This window comes from Labrus bergylta, chromosome 19 (assembly GCF_963930695.1).
Source record: "Labrus bergylta chromosome 19, fLabBer1.1, whole genome shotgun sequence".
In the NCBI taxonomy this organism is placed as follows: Eukaryota; Metazoa; Chordata; class Actinopteri; order Labriformes; family Labridae; genus Labrus; species Labrus bergylta.
The window spans coordinates 24271788-24294635 of NC_089213.1; the positions used below are offsets into that span (position 1 = coordinate 24271788).

General features: G+C 38.9%; 1 protein-coding gene across 1 annotated transcript; it reads left to right on the top strand.

Annotated features, from left to right (window-relative positions):
* The first annotated feature begins 2495 nt into the window (after positions 1-2495).
* On the top strand, positions 2496-16073 carry cers2a (ceramide synthase 2a). The gene is made up of 11 exons (XM_020640233.3): positions 2496-2847; positions 8888-9061; positions 9190-9307; positions 9527-9645; positions 10603-10660; positions 10941-10991; positions 11096-11188; positions 11982-12110; positions 12444-12550; positions 13942-14095; positions 14346-16073. The coding sequence occupies exons 2-11, from the start codon at positions 8889-8891 to the stop codon at positions 14490-14492; spliced, it is 1149 nt and encodes a 382-aa protein (XP_020495889.1). The 5' UTR covers positions 2496-2847; position 8888; the 3' UTR covers positions 14493-16073.
* The last annotated feature ends 6775 nt before the right edge of the window (positions 16074-22848 follow it).

Here is a 22848-nt window from a genome sequence, read left to right on the forward strand (position 1 = left end):
TGGTGTCCGCTTTTCGTCATATAATGTATCTATTCATGGGAACTTTTTTCATCATCACAAATTAAATTCAGCTCTTGAATAAGAGTTATATTTCCATTAACACACAGCAGAACAGACAAAGGTTGTTAGTTTGGGTGTTTCAGGGGAGTTTGCTGCCCTCTATAGGCCTGAAGAAGTAGTAAGGAAAGTGGGAAAACATCTGGCCTCCATTCTTTCATTTCAACCTGTAGACCAAACTAAGCAAGACTTAGATGAAGAAAATGATTCAAGTATTTGTGTGTTTTTTTATTGGGGCTGCATGAATGAATGTCCAATGATCAATAGAAAATATTATGAAGCATGTACATAAGCTCCATTATTTTCGCATTATCATGGTTAATCATTAATAATCTGTAATCCTGATAAATCATTATTCATTTTACCTAAGCAAGCACCATGACTTTTTGATGACATTGCATGCATAAATATTCAGCTCAGATTTGAAGATGATGGAAAAGCTGAGGTGTATGTAACCACAGCTGGGATGTGTCTGCATTTTCGTGCTGGTCTGATGCGTCCAAACACGCCTTGGCCCTCTTTGGCATGCCTGGAGGTATGCAGGGTGATTAGTGCTACATAAGAAGAAAAGACGAAGAAGAAAATCAATCTTTTATGATACCAAGTCATTATTCTGTTAACACTGTTGCAACAATTCAGGGGGTGACAAATGACTCTAGGAAACTACAAATCTACAAATGTTTGGGAATCAAATGTAGTATGTGTTGATCTAATGCCTACATTTTGACTTGTGACACTGGGAAATACCAAGCAGAAGCAGAGGTGCTGCATGCAGGTTAGGCAGTCAACTGCTTGGGCACCAGGCAACTTTCCCCTAAGGGCTGAAAAACTTTCAACCAAAGCAGTGGCTCAGAATGTGCAAAGTTTAATGACAGTGGGAAATCTCCTTTGGGCACACCATCTAACAGTACTGCTGCCAATCATTGCATTTTTAGTCCTTTGAAAACCTAGTTTGTCAATGAAGGAAGACAAGGGAAAATTAAGAGGAATTATCCACCTGAGGTTGAAAAAAGAAAGCAAGACATTGGTAAGTGGAGCAGATAGTAATGATTAGATATAACAGTTAATTACTATACTGTTTTTTGAAGTTACTCAAAGATTGAAGTTTTTATTCTACTTTTTTCTTCAAATTTATATTTTGAAAATAATAGCCTACTAATGGGAACATCGGAATTTAAAAAATGCTTGTTGGCCCTGTATTATTTCTTTGGGCCTCAACAGACTATAATTGCCACTGAGCAAAAGTGCAGGTGCCCAGTGAAGAAAATGGGGCAAAGAACTTCTATAGCATCCCTCCAGTGAAGAAAACAGGATAAATTACCATTAAGGGTGCCAAAAGCAGAGTGTGTGATGTAGTTAATTTGTAGTGCCCTATATACAGTGGAGGAAATGTAATCCGTTGAGAAAGACTTCCGTTAAACGCAAAAACAAAATTAAAGGGGAATTGTATCGCCCCCATGTACAGGATGAGTCAACAACATTGTTTAATGTTTATGACAAACTTTACAATATTGTTAAGAATGCCTTAAAACGGTGAGAACATGCCACAATATGTCAGTTATAATGAGTGATATAAAAACAACTAATGATCAAGTTTGATTTCATGGGAACTTTAATAGTTCTCTCTTTATTAGGCTACATATGGCTGTTTTACTTTTAAAATAGGTCATGTAAATGACTAAAGTATAAATACATAAATAAATAAATAAATGTTGGGAAAAATGCATACAATAATATATCAATGAATAAATAATAAATACAGTTTGTTAATGAAAAAGGCTATTTATATATTTTATATGTATTTATTCATTTATTAGCGTATTTCTACAGTTATATATGTATCAATGCATACATTTCCACATGAATTGAGTTATTAATTTTTTTTCCGTACTTTTACATTTACACATCTATTTATTTCTGTGTCCAGGTCATAAGAGGAAAAGTATATATAAATTTGCTTCTGTCTGTTTTTCAAAATTGACCAATCCTACTTCAGTAATGTTAGAGCGGCCCACTTACTTTACATATTTACTTTTCCTTGTACAACATGGACACAGAAATACATAAATAAATATATGAATATATTTATTTATATATTAATTTTTACATGAATTGTTGCATTTATTTATATATATATTTATTTATATATGTATTGATGCATTTATTTAATTATTTATTTATTTATACATTATTGTATGCATTTCTCCCAACATTCATTTATTTATTTATTTATTTATACTTTAGTCATTTTTTTGTCCCTCATATAGTCCAACACTGAAAACCCTAATATTTACCTCTGAAATGTATTGGAAAGGATGTATAAAGTTTATTTGAATGGAAATAAGGTATTGCCCTCCTGTGGCACTAAGCACTCCTCATACAAGGAAGAGGCGCATGTCACTTTAAATAGTCTGCTCCCCCGCCAGCTCCACTTTTAACATACTACCATATTATCCACTACATCCGTCCAATTGAATTACCCGGCTGCAGACCAACAAGCCGAGGTCTGCTTTGATAACTAAACTCAGTCGGAAAGGGAAAAAACGTAACATATGTTTTTATCCTCGTAAAGTAGGAGTTTTTGCGAGAAAGTGCGACACAGGTTTTTCCTCCCGAGAATGTGTCGAAACCGTGGTTAACTAGAGAAAACGATCAACAAGTTGCGAGTCCCTTCGATGGAGAGAACTACATGAAATCCCCTGAACTTCAACACGCAGAGGACAAGCAGCCGTACAGAGAGCGTTTAGAGACGACGCTACTTCCCCGCACACACACACAGTGAAAGAGAAGGTAAGTTACCGTTAAGTTATGATGCGTTCACGTCTGTTAGCTACGTTTGTAAAAACCACTGTTCGGACTCCGTTAGAGCCGTAAATGAAGGACTTCTCTCCGGGAAGACGCATTGGGCTGTTATTTTTAGACATAAATGTGAACCTTATCCTCTCATGGGGATTTATGTGAAGTTTTATCCGCGGGATAGGCTTTAAACTCTGTACTTTAAACTCTCACTGGAGCTAACAGGCCTCGTCCTGGTGTCGCTGATGTTTGTTTAGCAGCTCCGCGATGTGAGAGTTTGGTAATTAAAAACAACAAGAATAGACAACAAGGCACAACAATCGCTTGTAAAAAAAAAAAAAAACTAAAAAAAAACAGAAGTGAAAACAAACCGAAAAACGGCCATGTTTACCTGTTACGGAAAAAAAATATGAATGCGTAAAGAAAGTTTTCAAACGTAAATTGGAGTTCGCAAGGGAAAGTTGGCCCTAACACGTCTGATTCATCAAACGTGGAGTTTTGTATCTCTCTGTTATCACACTGAAAATAGATTTAGTAAGTATGGTGTTAGCAAACTTGTTCAAAGCTCCATCTCGCTGTCTGTTCCGCTATGTCCGGGAGACTCCCCGCTTGCGCCATCATGCACTGAGCCACTCCCTGCTGCACTACGCAAACAGCGTACAGAGCTGTGACAGACACTAACTAACTAGATAGATAGATAGATAGATAGATAGATAGATACTTAATTGATCCAGAGGGAAATTCAAAGCATCCAGTAGCAGGTTACAAAGACGTACATGACATGAAACATTTGTTACAAATTAACCACAAAGCCGGACCCCCCCCCCCCCCATACATATATATATTAACCTGAAGAACACCCCAAGAATAATCAAACTTAAACTGTGCAATTAAAAATAGACTTATACGAGAAATGTACAAAACCCGTGCAGGGATAAAAATATATCTGTAATTTAAACAAGAACCTATAAACAGTTGAGGTAAAAAATATCTGTAATTAGACCTGAATATAAAAAATAATTTAAAAAAAAAGTGTTGACTGAAGTTGTGTTGTTTATATATGTACAGCAATGTTAAAAAGAAGATAATTATAAAAACAGACATTAAATAACAGGCAATGGAAACATTAAATTAAAGGTGCTATGTAAGTAATTGAGGTGATCTAGTGTCCAACTAGAGGCTGACTCTTGGGACAGCTGTGCAGATGGTAAGTGGAAAAAGGAAGATTTAGTCCAAGTGTGTGCTTTCCCCCTGCCGTAACCGTGAGGTGTTTTACAGACGTATGGCCAGGGGGACAAAAGAGTTCTTAAGTCTGTCTGTGGATACTACAAAACCTTTGACCTCTATCCTAATGTTGAAATGAGACAGTGGCCTCGTCAGTTATCATGGAGGAACCAGGAGTGCCTGACTTCATTTTCTCACATAAATTTGAGGCATTGTTTTGTCTTCGTATGTTCTTTACACACATCAACATCACTAACTTATTAGATTGTCTTTGCAGTGTGAAGTGAACAACATTCATCAGCCTCTTTCCTTCAAGGTGTACATTCACATAAAGTCCTGAGCAGTACTACTTGGCTCTAATGGTGTCATCAAAGTTATCATGGCCTGGGCTTGAGCCTTTAACAGTTAAATAGTGCCTCAGGGAGTTTTCTTGGAAACAAACATAAGCTATATTTACCTTAAGTCTTACTCACTAAACCCGCTGCTTGCCAGGCCTCGGCCCTTTGAATCATGCTTTGTTTGCAGTGTCTACTAGTTTGCAGTGTTTTATTTCTTCTCAGCCCTTTTTGCACATAACTCCCATTTGTGTACACTGATGGAATGACATTAAGTTATTATCAGAATATAGTCGGCCCTGTGCTTGTGCATGTAGTCAAACACTAAACATGTTGACCTTTTAGAAAAAGTCTTGTAAACTGGAGGTGTGGTAGTAACAATGCAGGCGGTGTATTACAGGAAGTAATCGTGTGTTTTTGGAGTCTAATCCACATTATGGACCTTGGGTCTGGAAATGTCAGTCTCTGCTGCACAGAGTTTGATCGTCTTATTTGTTTTATTGAAGTGCAATACAGAATCACTGGTTTATCACTTTATACCTTCAAAAGAATAGACCCGTAACCTTATAAAGAGCAGAGGAAGCATCCTATTTTGAAGATCAGATGGTAACCTAGATATCATACAGGAAGCGCTTTAGAAAATGAGTAATTCTATGAATATAATGGATATATTATAATATACTAAACAATGCATAGATCTAAAGCATACAGATCCATTGAAGATAACATTGGCAGTAGAAGAGGCCCAAGATGGTAAGGGAGGATAAAACAATTAATTGCATATAACAAACAATTATAAAGCAATCGGGCTGTTTATGGAGATATTAACAGTCATTTTACAGTACTTGATGTTGCTGAGCTTTGAAGAGGAAAATGTGAATCATTATGAAGAAGAGGACGTGAACTAACTCGTCTTGGTATCTCTCCAAGAACAACACTAAACCATTGATGCTCCTGCTGTGCACTTTAGTCTTTCTAAAAAAAACTGTCCTGGAGTTGCTTATATGTCAGCTTTGAGTGAGTGGCACTGGATTCACTGATAAAGTCATGCTAAAGTCAATGTTAGTCAACCTAAGAACAGATACTACAATCATTTGAATACAGACAATATGTCCCAGATTCATAAATAATGTCGGCATAGTCTGTTGTTCTATGTCCAAGTGGAACAGAATACGTTGACTCCTTTTAGGATCCAAAATATGATTTTTAAATTGTAGAAGGTTTAAGCTAAACTCCTCCCACTAGTCTACTTTTGTTATTTGTTACAGTTTATGCTAATTATTACAACAGTTGCTTGGCTATCAAAACAAAAAGGAAGTTTATTTTAGCTTGCAGCAGTTGCACCTATTGAACGAACATTATAATCCCTAATGGCACAAATCAACACCTGAGGGCGCACAGGGAGGCTTACTGTGTAGGACCTGCACACATGCTACATCTGGTTTCTTGTCAGGTTGCCAGTTTTGGGATGTTTCTTGGTTTTCTCTCATGTGTTGAAACAGATCATTTTCAGGCACAGAAAAAAAAAGTGCTTTAAGAATCGGGATATACCTGAGAACTTTTATAGCCCCAAGGTTTGTTTCCAGTTCCCCCAGTTTGTGTGTGTGTGTGTGTGTGTGTGTGTGTGTGTGTGTGTGTGTGTGTGTGTGTGTGTGTGTGTGTGTGTGTGTGTGTGTGTGTGTGTGTGTGTGTGTGTGTGTGTGTGTGTGTGTGTGTGTGTGTGTGTGTGTGTGTGTGTGTGTGTGTGTGTGTGTGTGTGTGTGTGTGTGTGTGTGTGTGTGTGTGTGTGTGTGTCACAATCTCATAATTCAAGCAAAGACTGAATGTAAACATGAGCTTGTGGTAGATTTCTGACATGAAAGTTAGAGGGAGCAGGTTGACCTGAACCCACACACTGATAAACTTCATGAACTGGATAGTTGATGTTTCACCACTGTGGTTTCAGGGTGAGACGGTCTGCCTTTTAAAGTGCAACACAGAGCCTGTTAAAGTTAGAGTGAACCTCCTCTGCCAACAAAGGCAGCCTGCAGGAGTTACTGCGCCCTCAAAATACGCTTGTAGTGGGTTAAAGTCCACACACAAACAGGCCTTGTTGTAAGATCTCTGTCGGGAAACGGCATAAATTTCCCTTTTCAATGATTTGCTTCAGAGGGAGGTCAGGAAACTTTGACTGCAGAGACAAAGGTGCAGCAGTAACACGAGGCATTATGATGATCTGAATGTGCTGATCTGAAATTGTGAAAGTCCACAGGTGACCCAGTGTTCTTTACAGAGGTGATTACAGCAGCAGTGATGTCATGCTAAGTTCTATGACTGCAGATCTAGTTGCTGTTTCTGCACTCTGATAACAAAGCAGTAAGAATGTGCTTTGGGACCAGGTGTCCGATGTTGCTCCTCTTTAGTCAGTGCTCAACTTCAGTCCCTAATGGCCTTATGTCTACCCCTAATGGCCCTCAAAGACCTCGAAACTAGCCACAAATCTGGGAGCCGGCACATAAACACTGTGGTGATTTGAATAAAGCAGTAAAACAGTTCTCCCTCTGTCATCAATTTTGCAAGAATGTTCTGTTGAAATAAAGTACTGATAAGAGTTCATAATCAAGGGCAGCAACTCAAAAAAAGTAAACATCTTTATCATTTATGGACTGTGGGAAATAATTCTCAAGATGAGAAGGTGAAAACGAAAATGTAAACCTGATGGTGGCACTACACTAAAACATGTGTCTTGGGAATTCATCTGCTGTAGGCCTGCTGCAGGATAAGATGGAAATGTTTGACTGGCAGTAACACCGTTTGATATTGACTTGCAATAAACACATTCTGAAGTATGCATTTTAGTTCTCACTATCAGTTTATAAACTGGACTTTTGTCCTGCGGTTCCACATGCTCATCAGTATCATCAGAGTTGAGGATAAGGATAAACTTTATTGTCCCCTGAGGGAAATTTTCAAACAGTGCCACACAACGCTGCAATCACAAGTAACTGATGCCTCCGTCAAACGACGGCACAATAACCACAATGAGACACACAGGAAAACAAGGCAGACCACACTGACACATGTCGCCTTCAAAATGACAGGAAAGTTACATTTACTAGCTTGCATTGCACCATGCCCTGTGACGTTGCACCCTCCTATTCAACCACTTATCATATCTTGCATCAAATAATAGTAAAAGAATGACCATGTGCCCAAGATAAAGTATCAACAAGTAGCAGATGTACAGTAGCAGCTCTTGCACAAGAAGATGAAATCCAACATTATGGTAAAAGACACATTAGTTAAAAAGCATTGTTTCTAAGAATAACTTGGTAAATAAATTCAGCATGGCTGTTGTTTGCTTTTTTTTTTAACATTTGTTCAGTTGTGGTTTTTATTGTCTATTTATTTATTCTCTCCTTATTGTTTTCTCTGTTTTATTGCTTTTCTCCCTATCCTAATTATTTTCCTTTCAAAAGCCTCCTGACAGGTGTTGAGAACTAGCATGCATGCTGAAACACTTAAACCATGCATCTGGTTCGTCCAATGTATCCGTGATGTCCATGCCAAACAAAGTCTATTATTATAGAGATTAGAGTGGAAATGACCAGCTCGTTGTAAAGTACAGAAATTCACTAGAAATCTTGCTCAAGAGATTATCAGCAACAGGCATGTAAATTGAGCAATTTCCTTTTGCCTGCGCAGATGTTACTTATTAAATGAGAACTTATTAAATTGCGTATGAAACAGCAGGACAACTTCTATGTAAAAGGTTGTACAAGCACACCTTTTTTTGTGTGGTAGGTGCTTTTTTTTTTTTTTTTTTAAAGATCTATTTTGGGCTTGTTTGCCTTTTATTTAGTAGATAGGACAGAGTAGGAAACTGGGCAGAGAGAGTGGTGGGGAATGAGGGCAGGGGTCGAGGGTGGAGTCCAACCTGGGCTGCCTACTTTGAGGACCATAGCCTCTGCACATGGAGTGTGCAGCAATACAATACAACAGCAATACAACTAGCCAACCAGTCTGATTAATGTTAAGAGTTCTCATCCTTTTTGGAGAGTTATATCATGGTAACTGTTGGAAATGCCCCTGAAATAAATCCCTGCATAGTGCACAATATTTCCTCTTCACGAGTTATATTAGAATCCAAATTCTGAGTATGAAAACGTATCCACTATAAAATGCCTTAAGCTACACATTTTACAGTGAAGATAAAAGATACAGCTACAAGATACAGTTGCCTGTTGCAGATGCCCAGAGAGATTAATCGCCTCCAATCAATACTAATTTTCTCTCTGCTCTTTTGGTTTCCTCATCTTCCTCTCAGGATATTGTCACAGCTGAGTGGGTTTCTAAATTGATCTAATAGAAAATCTGAAACGAAGATCACAGAGCAGACTGTTTTTTTTTGTTTTTTTTTGGATACTTCTTAATTTCCTTCCACATGATACAAAACAAGCCCATCAAATCTCTTTTCCTTCTCTGTTTGTGTTCAGGATGTTGTCTCGTGTGTATGAGCTGATATGGGCAGACTGGATCTGGTTTCCTGAAGGCCACGGCTGGGCTGATCTGACTGACCACGACGATGTAGTCTTCCCTAAACCAAGGGACCTCTGGGCCACCATACCCATTGCCCTTTGCTTCTTGGTCATCAGACAGATATTTGAGAGGTGACTCATCACTAAAAGTCCTTTTCTATGCACCTCACTACCTTTCAGATTTTTCTTGTTTCTTCCTTTGAAGTATAAAAATTAATCATAAGCAATATTTTCCCTTACTTGTGATTTTCTCTTTCCAGGACGGTAGCGACTCCTCTCGCCTCCCTGCTGGGAGTGAGTGACAAGAAGCGTGTTTGTGCTTCTCCAAATCCTGTCCTGGAGTCTTTTTTCTGCAGCACATCAAAGCATCCCACACAGGTAACTATCCTGCATGCGTTAGCAAAGCAGAACTGCCTCTCATACATATTGTGTGTCCTCTGGGAGCAAGAGCAGCTTGGGACTGATCACAGAATGCACAGATGTTTTGAGAATGAAAGAAACATCATGTGACCAGTCAACTGCCAATCGTTTTAAGACTTCAAACGTCAAACTTAGTACTGACTCTTTCCACTTTCCTTGTCCTGCCTTTGTTGTCAGAGCTCCATAGAGAGTTTATGTAAACAGACGGACTTTTCAGTGCGACAGGTCCAGAGGTGGTTCAGGCGGCGGAGGAACCAGGAGCGGCCGAACAAGCTCAAAAAGTTTCGGGAAGCGAGGTAGCTGCACAACCCAAACGCAAACCTTTATCTCTGTTATCTTTCATACCAATCTGTGTGTTTTAAGAGCTACCTCCAAACCAGAAAGGAGATGTTTGAAAAAAAAAATCCTCTTTTTACATTTTATTTTATTTTAATTATGTTTAATTGTCAGTTTAGAGTTTTGCAGAGAGCATGATGTGCTGTAACAAATTTAAGATACTTCCAAAGCAAAAGTACAGTACAGCTAGGGGTCCAGGTGCCCAAAAAAAAAAAGTTTCACAAAATTAGAACAACAATAAAAAAGCTGCATGGCTGATTTTTCACATCTGGTAAACATACACAACTTTGGATGACTGCATAAATGGACATGGTTAAAATCTAAGATTTCTGCAGCTATAGTGTTCACTGTTGCTGAAAACTTTCAGCATTATGCACTTCTGTACACGTTTCTACTGCTGAACATCAAAAAAGATTGAAATATTCTGTATCTGGTACACTGATTTCATCAAATGAATACCGGAGTTCAACTGTGACACCCCACGTACTGGAGCAAGCATGACTCGCATACGTCCGTTGCAAAAGAATGTGCAGAGATAGGAGGATACATGCTGTACATTCACACCATAACCCGTTGAAAACTGAAAAACACATTGACAGTAATCCAGATGTTTCCCGTCAACTGTCAGTGTTTTCCTCCACTGGGAGTTTATCTAAGGTGAATTCCAGTGACAGAATTTCAAAGGGGTTGTTTTTAAGTGTTGGTGTGTTGATCATTTCCTTGTTATTTGAAGTAATAAGTTAAACACAAAAAGTAACAAAACTGTCCCACAGTGCTCAGGTTGATGCTTTAAGACACTCACATGAGCACAGTTGTTGTTTTTCTCCTCTTTACTTTACCTAAGAACATTGTTTCTGTGTTTTGGAAATGTTTTGACTAAAATAGAATTTACTGAGATGCTATGTTGTCTCTTACAGTTGGAGATTTACCTTTTACCTTGTTGCTTTCTTTGCTGGCCTGGCTGCCCTTATCGATGTGAGTACTATGACACAATCTGGTTGGCACTCATAACTAGACTTGTATTTATTGACTCTGTTTGTAAATGTCGTCACCCTGGGATGATCTTTTTTTTGCTGCATGCTAAACGCACGAGTCACAAAGTCAAGAAATGTAGGAAATATAATTTTTGACACTTGAGACAGTTGGATGCCAGACAGACAGTGCTTCCCACTCTGTTGTTGTTTGTGCAGTAGAGTGCTTGTGGTGTTTTGTTGAACACTCAATCTTCATTAATATTGAGCATCGCTCTCCTCAGAAACCATGGTTCCACGATATGAAGCTGATGTGGGACGACTTCCCAAAAATGGTGCGTCTGTTTATTACATATTAAACTACCTTCCCTAACAGTTCTTTCAATCCTTTCTTCACAAGATTACAAACTAAAGGGGGAAAATGTTTCTTCTCTTACAGCCGCTGTTGCCTTCACAGTACTGGTACTACATGATCGAGTTGGGCTTCTATATCTCGCTGCTTTTAAGCGTAGCCTCGGATATCAAACGTAAGGTAAGTGATAAACCATCCATCAAGAGAGATCACTCACTGAAAATAATGAGAATGATATGTATGTTGGGAGTGTATTTTGAGGTTTTGGATATTGATTAGCTCCCTTTAAGATGCCCTGGCTTTATGCATCATATTGAGTGGAGCTGTTGGCATTTAAAATGCCGAGAGAGAGAGAGAGAGAGAGAGAGAGAGAGAGAGAGAGAGAGAGAGAGAGAGAGAGAGAGAGAGAGAGAGAGAGAGAGAGAGAGAGAGAGAGAGAGAGAGAGAGAGAGAGAGAGAGAGAAGAGAGAGAGAGAGAGAGAGAGAGAGAGAGAGAGAGAGAGAGAGAGAGAGAGAGAGAGAGAGAGAGAGAGAGAGAGAGAGAGAGAGAGAGAGAGAGAGAGGCATGTGACCAGTGCTCTGTAAGGAGACAGACATTATTTCAACAGGTCTACACATTGTAAAAGGTGACAAATCTGTGAGGCGTCGTCTGTGCCAGATTTAGTTTTATAACTGCAGCTTACATGAATGCAGGGACTTAAATCTTTAAAACCAAAACAATGGTTTTTCTAGACTCCTTGTGTTGAAATCAGCCCTCCTAATGTGGGGATTGATTTAGTAAGTTTCTGCTCGGTTCCATTTTCTTTAACCACTTCATGTGGGTTTGGTTTGTTTTTAGAACCACTGTTTAGTCTGTTTTGTGTGGTGAGTTAATAATCACTCTTTGATCAGTGACCAATCTTTACAGCTGGATCAATAAGTGACACAACATTGTTGGATTTTGTTTCCACTCCCCCTCCCCCCTTCCTTGCAGGATTTCAAAGAGCAGATAATTCACCATATAGCCACCATCTCCCTCATCAGTTTCTCCTGGCTGGTCAACTACATCCGGGGAGGAACTCTGGTCATGTTAGTGCATGATGCCTCTGACTATCTGATGGAGGTAAGACATGCTGATAGCGTCCTCGCGTGGCAGGAAAAAAATGGCTTCAATGAATCACATTTGGTTTATGTTTTTGTTTAACACACACATTTTTGTGTTGTTATAAGCTCATTGTAGGATTAATACTTGATTAAAAATAAAAAAGTGAAGTAGATTATGATCACATAAATGTGCTGCCCTCCCTCCTGTCTTAATAACAGTTAGCATTGCTTAGTAGCTGAATTGTTATGATGTTCTAACACGTGTACAACTCACCGTCTGCCCCCTAGAGGCAAATAAGGGGAACATTTCAAATTCACATTTGAACTCTAATCACTGTGTCCCTCATTCCAGTCAGCCAAAATGTTCAACTATGCAGGTTGGAGGAAAACCTGCAACTTCATCTTCACCCTGTTCGCTGCAGTTTTCATCTTCACCCGCCTTGTCATCCTCCCCTTCTGGTAAAAACTCTGACTGTTTGATCAGAATTACTGCAATTGTTCTGACTCACGAATAACAATGTGGGAAATTTGTGCAAAATTGGTACCATGTTTTGGCTTTCTTCGCACATATTTAGTACAAGTACAACAACACAAACACAGTTATGCAGAATGTAACAAAAACCTTATTTTACAGTTTCTTAAAAATACTTTTCATGCTTTGCCCAGGCTCAAAAGCTGCCGTATAGAAAGAGATGATAATGTAATAAAGGCTGATGGATGATTTTCACATAAGCCTCATAACAATAGTTTTATTTTTTATTGTCAACAAATCCAATGAAAAGGCCAACACTTGCATTTATTCTCAACAATAAGTGTTAATCTCTGGATACAAAGTTTGTAATGTCTTATTCCTCTGTGTCAAATATTGTCTAAAAACATAAAATAGAGTAGTCCGTATCATCATAATGATCAGCATGAATATTTTGAATATCCTACATACATGGACCTGACTTCTGTGTCAAATGAGTATTAGTGCGTTTCTGAAAAGAGTCCCAAACAAATCCACTTAATATCCAGCTGGAGTAATGTTTTTTTTAAAGATTTATTTTTGGGCTTTTTGTGCCTTTATTGCAGAGATAGGACAGTGGATAGAGTCAGAAATCAGGGCGAGAGAGAGTGGGGAATGACATGCGGGAAAGGAGCCACAGGTTGGAATTGAACCCCCCAGCTTGAGTATGTTTAAAGTTTAGTGAATTAAATATTTGTAAGCCTCTTTATTGTTTTTTATTCATTCAAACAGCTGAGCTTTGAGCTGTGTGACATAGACGGGATTGGACAGTCAGAAAGGAAATATGAACTTGTTTGATTTATTATTTTTATGGGTTTGTTGACAAAGAGGAAAAGCTCGTCATAACACTCATCATCGTTTTTACACAATATTTCTTCTACTACTGGATACACCACATTCATGCTATGCTGCCGCCCACTATGACATGCCTTCACTCAACAAATCCTGAGAAAAAAAAAGGTTGTACATCTGGGGGTGTTTATAACATGCTCTCCCTGCTTGCAGCTGGTTACAAAGACACAACAGAATTTTATCAGTAAACCAAAAAAAATCCATGTTAAAGGTTAAAGCCGTGTCAGAATAACTTGTGTGCTTGTTTTCATTTTAAGCAAAATGCTTTCCTGCACATATCAACATACAGGTAGTAAGTTTAGACATTCACTGATTCATTTTGCATAGATTTCATGCAATTAGTTTAAATTGTTTGCACTTTGTACTTTTCTGTAAATGCAACAACAGACACATTGTGTGACGGTCCTGGCGCCTCTCAAAAGGGCTTTTGATGGTGAGTGTAGGTGGCTCTGACTGGACTCTCTGTTCTGCCTTTGTCCTCTCGTCTTAGGATCATATACACGACGTGTGTGTACCCCCTGACCCTCTACTCTCCCTTCCCCGGTTTCTACTTCTTCAACGGGCTGATGCTCGTGCTGCAGGTTCTGCACATCTTCTGGGCCGCACTTATCCTGCGCATGGTCGTCAAGTTCCTGCCTGGCAAAGTATGCACCATCAGTTTAAGCACCATCACTTTATGCACCATCACTTTAAGCAGCATCACGTTATGCACCATCACTTTATGCACCATCACTTTATGCACCATCACTTTAAGCAGCATCACGTTATGCACCATCACTTTATGCACCATCACTTTATGCACCATCACTTTAAGCACCATCACTTGAAGTTTTTTTTAACATCACATTTCACTTTAAACAAGCTTAATGAATGCCTTTTGTTTTTACCTGATAGGATATCGTAGAGGACGAGCGGAGCGACAAAGACGAGACCGACTCTGAAGACGAAGGAGAAGACGGCGAGCTTAGGGAAAAATCTAAAAATGGCCATGTGCAGAATGGCCACACTCCCCTCAACAACAACCACCGTAAGATTGACTAATGGGACCGTGAGGAGCTGGAGGGGAGGCTGTGTGAGGGAGAGTCACATGTGGCCTTCCCTTGAAAGCCAAAGAACGGGGGCGTGGCATGTTGAAAGAGGCATCGGGCAGCACACACACGCGCACACACACCTACCTGCCTTTATCCCATATCCTTTCTGAACCCCTGGATAATGATGAGACTAAAACTACGATGAAGAACCACTATGATCTGCTAAGCACCTTAGCAGCAGAGAGGTTGTCTGGTTACTCGGTATCCTCTTTTCTCCCCCTCCTCTAGCCTGGTTTTGCATTTTTGTTTGTGCTGTTGACCAAGTCACCACCTGCCTAACCTGCCTGCCTGTAGCTTTAAGTTTGTTACTAGAAATGTTTGCAAGACATGCTGTGGTCAGGACGAGCCTTCCCTTCCTGCACAGTGAGTTAAAACCCTTCTTAGTATTACCGCTCTTAAATCAGACTGATGTTTCACTCTTAATAACCAAACAGCCACATTGTGAGGAGGAGTCTTTTCTATGGACCTTTAATCTAATTTATTTACTGATCTTCAAGAGTTAATAATGAAATTTTGCAACTTAGTTGTTGCAGCTACCATATGGTCACTTTGGGTCTTGCCAATGGAGTTGCTAAAATGTAACTGTTCCAGTAATGTTTAAAAATAATAATTAAGAGGTAAATAATATGGTTTTTAATAGCGTGAAAGAGAGCAACACGGCGATACATCGGTGCCACGTGTTGTTCAAACGTGCCTTTTGTGGGAGTATGTCTTAAGTGCTTTGCCTTTTTGGGAAGCAGAGCACACAGAAGATTGATGTTGTTCAGGTGTAAACAGATTTTTGTTTATGCATTGTATCTTATTTTTTTGTTTTTATGATTTTATTTTGCTTTGTGTTGTTTTGTTTTCAGCCATGTTGACCATTTGGGAGCAATTTGTTTGAGAGGAGCCCAAAAACAATCAGTGACTGTTAATGGATTCTTCTTCATGGGCTGGAAGAGTCCGGAGCATTTCCATTCAGTGTTGTTCTTCCCATCCATCCAAAGATGCACTTTATGGTTAACTCCATCGATGGTCATTGATTTCATATCTTAGAAACAAGCTTAGTAACAGTGTTTGATTCACATTCAAACCTTGTTTAGTTCAGAACGGTTTGAAGTATGATTTAAAGTTTGTTTTATATTTATTCTCAGAATTATTATCCACCCAAGATCTTCCTCTTTGTGTTTTTGTAAAAAAAAAAGAAAAGAAGAGTTTAATAAGAATTTAAGGAAAGCGGTAAAAATGAAACACCAAAGTTTACATTTTCTAATTGCCTTATTCAGTTTCAAGTGCCTTCATTATTTGATGTGTTAATCGTCACTCTGTCTTGATATCTGACATCTTTGTGTCCCAACACATCAACACTTTTTGCACTGTAACGCTCTGGGCCTAAAAAAAAAACGCTTTATGATTGGCTCACAGCCACAGATCTCCTGCAGCTCCCTCTACAGAGCTCTGCTGAAACAGGAAGTGTTTTTATTCTGTGTTCTGTGTTGCTGAGATGTAAAATCATAATGACCATGATGATAAAAAGATAATTGTGAATGACTCTCCTGTGTTTTTCAACAGTTATTTCTTTGGTTAGAAACTGCACTGGAAATCCAATGTTTCGATTAGGATGTTTAAATGTTTTTTTAATCAAAATATGATGGAAATGAAGCTCTTGAAATCCTTTCTACTCTGATTTATAGCTGATCATGATTTAGAGGTTAGTTCATCAAATAGTTGTTCCACAAAATATTACATGGCAATGATCAGTTTTACGGACGTGATGGCTCCAGTTTCAGAAACAGGTACGTATGTGATAGCTATAATAATTTTATAACGGGTAAGCTTATTGTGCTATATAATGGGGTTAAAAACACAGGAATACAATCTGTTTCCCCAGTCATGATGAAGATACAGAAATCAAATTATGCGCATTACAAAGAAAATAATTACCACACAAGTGGTGTAAAAATAATGTTTCCAAAGGAAAAAAAGCTGCCACTGAAGTCTTGATCTTAAAGACATATTACCCCCTCCTCCACCTTTTCAAACAGTCCTCTGTAGTCTAAATGAAACTTCTGTGCTGTGCTTTGGTCAAAATATGACATGAATCAAGCACCAGAGGAGGTTTGTGATCCTGTATAAACCAGCTCTCTCAGAACGCTCCGTTTTGGTGTGTGTGTCTCTTTAAATGTAATGACCCCCCCCCCCCCCACACACACTTTTTTTTTTTTACCAGAATCCCACTGTGACATCACAAGGAGAGAACATTTGAAACAGATAATTTTTCTGTGTTATAAGACTTATGCAGACCACAAACAAAGGGCTGGATGGGTTTATTTCACATTTTGTGGGTCAGTAGACACTCAGTGTACCTAAATGTATGTTCAGAAACACTGTAAAAGAGGATTTTTTATAATATGTCCCCTGAAGAAAATGTGCTTACATCTGCTTTAAAAAAAATCATCTAAAAAAAAAGATTTGCAAGATTTTCCAGTAATGTGGAAAGATGCACCCCCCTCCATATTTGAATTACTCTTAAAAATGAAGGATATGTTATAATTATCCTTACAGACTTGAACCCAAATACTTCCTACATTTGCCTTAGAAGATAAATCAAGCTGTGTTACCTGTACTATAAAGCTTGAGCTAAATAACTCCTGTGCTACATGAATCAATATTCTACTCCATGCAGAATAATTGTCCTCACTCCCTTTGATATTTTAAGGAACTATCTTATGATATATGGTGTAACTGTAGTCCAAAGTTAATGTTACTTGGTGACATATTTCAGGAGCTGATAAATGTACCTCTACTTAAAAAACACCATCCTGGGGATTTTGTATCAGAGAGGAAGTGGAGCAGACCAAGCCTGGCACTATGAGCCCCATCCATCAGTGAGTTGTTCTGAGTAGACCTGAAGGCACCATGGAGCCATTACAATATCAGGTGGCATGGTGAGTTGGCTGGCACACTTTTGGGAGGCACGGTGTTGCCAGAAAATGTTATTATAATTATCTCAAAGTTAAAAAAAAAAGTTGGACCTTATTCAGAGTGCTGAACTTTTTCATCCTTCTTTTTCAGAGACTAGTTCTTGTTCTTCCTTTTTTCCTCTGCCACTTTCCCTCACAGGGTTTTGGCTGTGGTGTAAAAAGGCCTCCTTGGCTAATTACATATGGAGCTGGATCACTTTACCTCTACACTGTTCTTGTCACTGCCAACCTCATTGTTACAATCTCCATTTTAAAGCGGCTGGGTCAATTTCCATCCTCTACAGTTTGATTGCTAATGCATCTCCTGTTTCTCCTCCTCCTACGTCTGGACTTGCCTATCCATGCCCCCCCACCCCTTTTTCCTCCTCCTCCTGTGTCCACTCCTCTTCCTCAAATCTTTGCCTCTCCTTTCTCATTACATCTCCCCTCCTTCTTCTGTTGCCTTCTGTTGTGTAATGAATAACCTCATTGTCGCCCAAGGTGCTTGAGTTAATTGTGGTGTGAAGACGAACTGTTGACAGCGGCGAAAGACAGGACAACAAAAGCTGTGGGGTGTTTGATTCACATGTGAACTGTGTAGACCGATATTCAATTCCTGCTTAAGTATTAATAAAGGCTTTACACGCCAGGGGGAGGTTGCAAGGTGCAAGTGTGCGCATGTGTTTCTAGCATGTGCATCTATGTGTGTGTGTGTGTGTGTGTGTGCAAGAGTTAATTTGTGGGCTGCTCATTTTTCCTGTGATGATCATGTGAAGAGAGGGGACAGTTTCAGACTTTGGTAACTGATGACTGTCTTATGTAACTCAGAGGAAGCTCAGAGGGAACAGAGCCCACGATGCCATGACAGCCCCTCTAAGGTTTGGATGGGAGTCGGACAGAGTCTACCGAAACAAACAGCTGGATCACTGTTTACAGCGCACAATGGTGAGTTGAAATGATATCTTTAGAGCTCATTTGAAGTAGTTCCTTCGTTCTTTTGAAAAGTTTGTTTTTCTTGAAATTCTGTGTAATCGTTAGAATTCACTCTGACAGCGATTAAGACTTAAATATTTAGGATGTCTTTAAAAGCATTAGTGGGGGAAAAACGTGTTTAACTTGTCCAATATGAACAAATAAATACAGTAGAGCTGAGCAGGATTAGTTGATGAATCCAAAATAACATATTTAAAATTGAAGAGTGATGTTTATAATATTTTAATAAGACAAATCATTCAGCCCTTGAACTGGTGACTTGGGTTGGGAACCGGAGGTTGCCAGTTCAAGTCACGTTGTGAACCATATCTGGAAATTGGTCTGGTAGCTGGAGAGGTGCCAGTTCACTTCCTGAGCACTGTCCATGTGCCCTTGAGCAAGGCACTGAACCCCCGACTGCTTAGGGGCGCTGTCGGGGGACATGGCCTCACTCTGACATCTCTCCATTAGTGCATGTCCACAGGATCCTGCATGTGCAGTGAAAAAAGTCAGAAACTCTTACTCTTACTAAACTCTATCAGAAGAGCTTCTAAAAAATGTTTGACCATTAGCCTTGTTTTCTTGTTGTGTTCAAAATGACTCAGTTTTTAAAGTGTTGCTTCAACAGAAGTCATTTCATACAGTACCTTGGCTCCCCAGTATGTTGAAATTCTTATATAACAGATGAAATGAGCTTAAATTGAGTTATTAATAAAGCCTGAAGATTAATCAGTGATGCAATCATTCATCTATGTGCTGAAAAGTTGAACAACATTTTCACTGTAACAGGGTGGCTCTTTAGTCGACGTGTCAAATTGATTTAGACCTTAAAATGGGAACCAATAAAGGAGAACTCAAATGTTTTAAAAGTCAAAGTCATGTGTTTAGAAAATGCAGAACCATTTGTGGTTTCAGAAGGAGCTGCTTTAAGTTCATAAATTGCCTTAAGTGATGTCACCTGAGTCAGGGCTGACTACAAAATTGAAAAGAGGGAAATATCTTGAGTTATGGAGGTAGACTCGCATTTCTTCATCTGGCTTCAGACTAGTGGCTAAAGGCTTCATTAGCTTTAGCTTGTAAGATTCTAAGAAGAATTTGAGGTTTAAGAAGAGATTGAATGCGTTGCTACAAGTCAAGTCAAGTCAAGTCAACTTTATTTATATAGCACATTTATAACAGCCGAGGCAGACCAAAGTGCTGTACAGTAAATCAGGCAAAATAAATTACATCCAAAACATCATAAAAACACGTAAAAGCAAAAATTAAAAGTGAATTAAAACACAAAACAATAGTAAAAGTTCTAATAGACACTGCTGCTGGGATAAAACACTCAACTAGAGGTAAAAGCCAAGGAAAAGAAGTGGGTTTTTAAAAATGACTTAAACTGCTCAATTGTGGCAGCAGATCTTATATTAAATGGTAATCTGTTCCAAAGTGTCGGAGCTGCAACAGAAAAGGCTTGATCGCCCCTAGTTTTGAGCCTTGTTTTGGGTACGTCCAGGAGCAGTTGGTTGGAGGACCTTAGTGCTCTGGATGGAGCATGAACATGTAGTAGTTCACTTAGGTAATGAGGTGTTGAGCCATTTAATGATTTAAAAGCCAGAAGTAAAATTTTAAAATCAATCCTGTAGTGAACAGGAAGCCAGTGGAGAGAATGGAGCACAGGGGTTATTTGGTCCCTCTTTTTTGTGCCTGTTAGGAGGCGAGCAGCCGCATTTTGGACAAGCTGCAGGCGTTGGATGGATGACTGGTCCAAGCCCACATATAGTGAGTTGCAGTAGTCCTGGCGAGATGTTATGAATGCATTTATTACTGTTTCTAGATCATTGGCAGGGAGGTATGATTTTATTTTGGCTATAAGTCTGAGCTGGTAAAAACTAGATCTCACAACAGTGGATATTTGTTTGCCAAATTTAAAAACATGATCAAAGTGCACACCAAGACTCTTTACAGATTTTTTCAAATTAACAGCAAGAGGACCAAACGTTTCTACAGCACCAGGTTCTCTAAACTCAATGACCTCTTGTCTTATTGGGATTGAGTTTGAGGAAGTTTAGGGTCATCCAGGTTTCAATGTCTTTAAGGCAGTCGAGTAAAGGTTGTGGTGAACCCTTGCATTTCAAAGGCATGTAGACCTGTACATCGTCTGCAAAAAAGTGAAAAGATATATTGTATTTTGCAAAAATTGATCCCAGTGGTAACATATATAATGAGAACAGGATTGGGCCTAACACGGACCCTTGTGGGACACCACACGTAAGTGGGGCTGTCTCTGATGAATAGTCCCCTAGGTGGACAGAGAAGGTCTTATCAGACAGGTAGAGACACCTTTCATGATGACTACTACTTGTTTTGGAGGGTTTTTGAGTTTACTTTTTTTTTGGTGCAACTAAAGTTAATGACATGAACCATTTCATACGTTTGATTCAATAATTTGCTGGCAAACAGGATGCTCAAATTTAAAGTAATAAGAGTTATGTGCACTTAGAAGCATGCTTTAACTTATTTTATCTTTGTCTGAACTTTCATTTCGTCTTCTGGCATCAAGTCACCACCATCCTAAAAGAGCGAGAGCACCTGCCTGTCCTAACTCTGAGGACGTGGTGCTGAAAAGCCAAAGAGAAGATACAGTTCAAGAAGGATCAACAGTCTTCCTCGCCCACATGGACCAGGCTCCTCACCCTGCGTTGCCGTTTGAGGTGGATGTGGATCTGGGTTTCGCTCTCTTCTTCCTCGTCCTCCTGTGCTTCTTCCTGCTGGTGACTGTGGTGCGCTGCGCTCAGACTGTGATGGATCCTTATGGCTCCATCTCCACCTCCACCTACCAGGAGGAGCAGATCACCTGACAAAGAGGACGTACTCTCATCACTTTAGAAAGACATATTTGACACCATGCAGTCCCAAATGGAAACAACATGTCGTCATTACACTTTTATTGTAATGTGCGTTAGGTTGTGATGGGACATGATACTGCAAAGTGATGAGAGATCTTAAAGATCCTCTTTGTGAGAGGAAATATTGGGACTTCAGTGCTCAGACCGAGTACAGAACAGAACTGAGACTCAACTCAACGAAAGTTGATACAGTTTGAATTTTTAATTTTACAATCAAGATCGGAAACAAACTTTATAAATGACATTGCTTTTTTAAATGTTTTTTATTGGAGATGTTGTAGCCCATATGTTTTTTTTTTTTTTTTTTTTTTAATGTAGGGGTCAATAAACAGCTTACAGCTAATAATATAACACATTAATAGGGAATATATTGTTTAACAACTTGTTGAGTCAGCCTTTATATGCTTCAATTGTTCTTTTCAATTAGAATAGAGTAGATGTTTATTGCCATCTGCACAGGTACAGGACAGTACAGGTACACTGGAATTTCTCCCTGAGTCAGCTTCTACAAAAAAAAGTTAAAATTATATCTAAAATAGAATAGCATTATAAGAAAAAAAAGAGAAGAAAAGTACTAAAAAAGGAGTTGTAGTAACAGCTAAGTAAATTAAAATAAACTGTACAGAAGTTATACACTGTATTAAAGCAAAGATACAAAAAATAACAAAGGGGACAATTACATGAAGAAGGGAAAAAAGAACTTGTTGAAAAGGTAGGAAAGAAGATGTTTTGTCTTGGTAGAGATTAGTAGTCTAGGAACCAGGTATAACCCTCATAAAATATTATGAACAATTATTATTTTTAAGCAATTTATGTCCATTGTCACTGTCTCATGTCTATTAATAAAACTTCATAAATTTATATTCTGCAACTTGAGCTGAAGATGACCTTTGAAACTTGACTATTAGACTTTCTATGGCCTTACTTCATACACTTCAAATCAGAGAGAAGTGAATTCTCAGTCCCCAGCCTCCCAGGTGGGGTAGCATGTCCGTGCTTATGTGTTCTGCTTTTACTGCAATCTAAAGAAGAAAATGATGAGGGAGATTTATTACAGAGGAGATTTTTTGTCTGAGTTTTTTGAGAACGATAGCTTAAAATACAAGTTCCTGAACCTGATTGTGCTATTTTCCCTTATGTTTCAGGATGCTCTGGGCCACATTTTATACTTGTACGACTATAGATGCAGCAATCGATTTTTACAACTTGATTTGTGAATTACATTACCTTTACCCAAGCATTCGTTAAAGATGATTTTTGGGCCCCTAAGACCAAATGCCCCTGAGTTGAAAGTCTTCATTCTCAACTTGTGATTGCTCAAAGTATGGGCTTACTAAAAATCTAATGGAAAAAGGGGTAGCAAAAACATCACCAGGGCTGGACTTAACTGACTCTTTGCAAAGAACTTGTTTGCTGACTCATCACCCTTAGGAAGTGCAATGTAGAAAAGAGAGACTGAGGCACATGGTGGTAAACATTGGAAATTAGGGAATAGTTG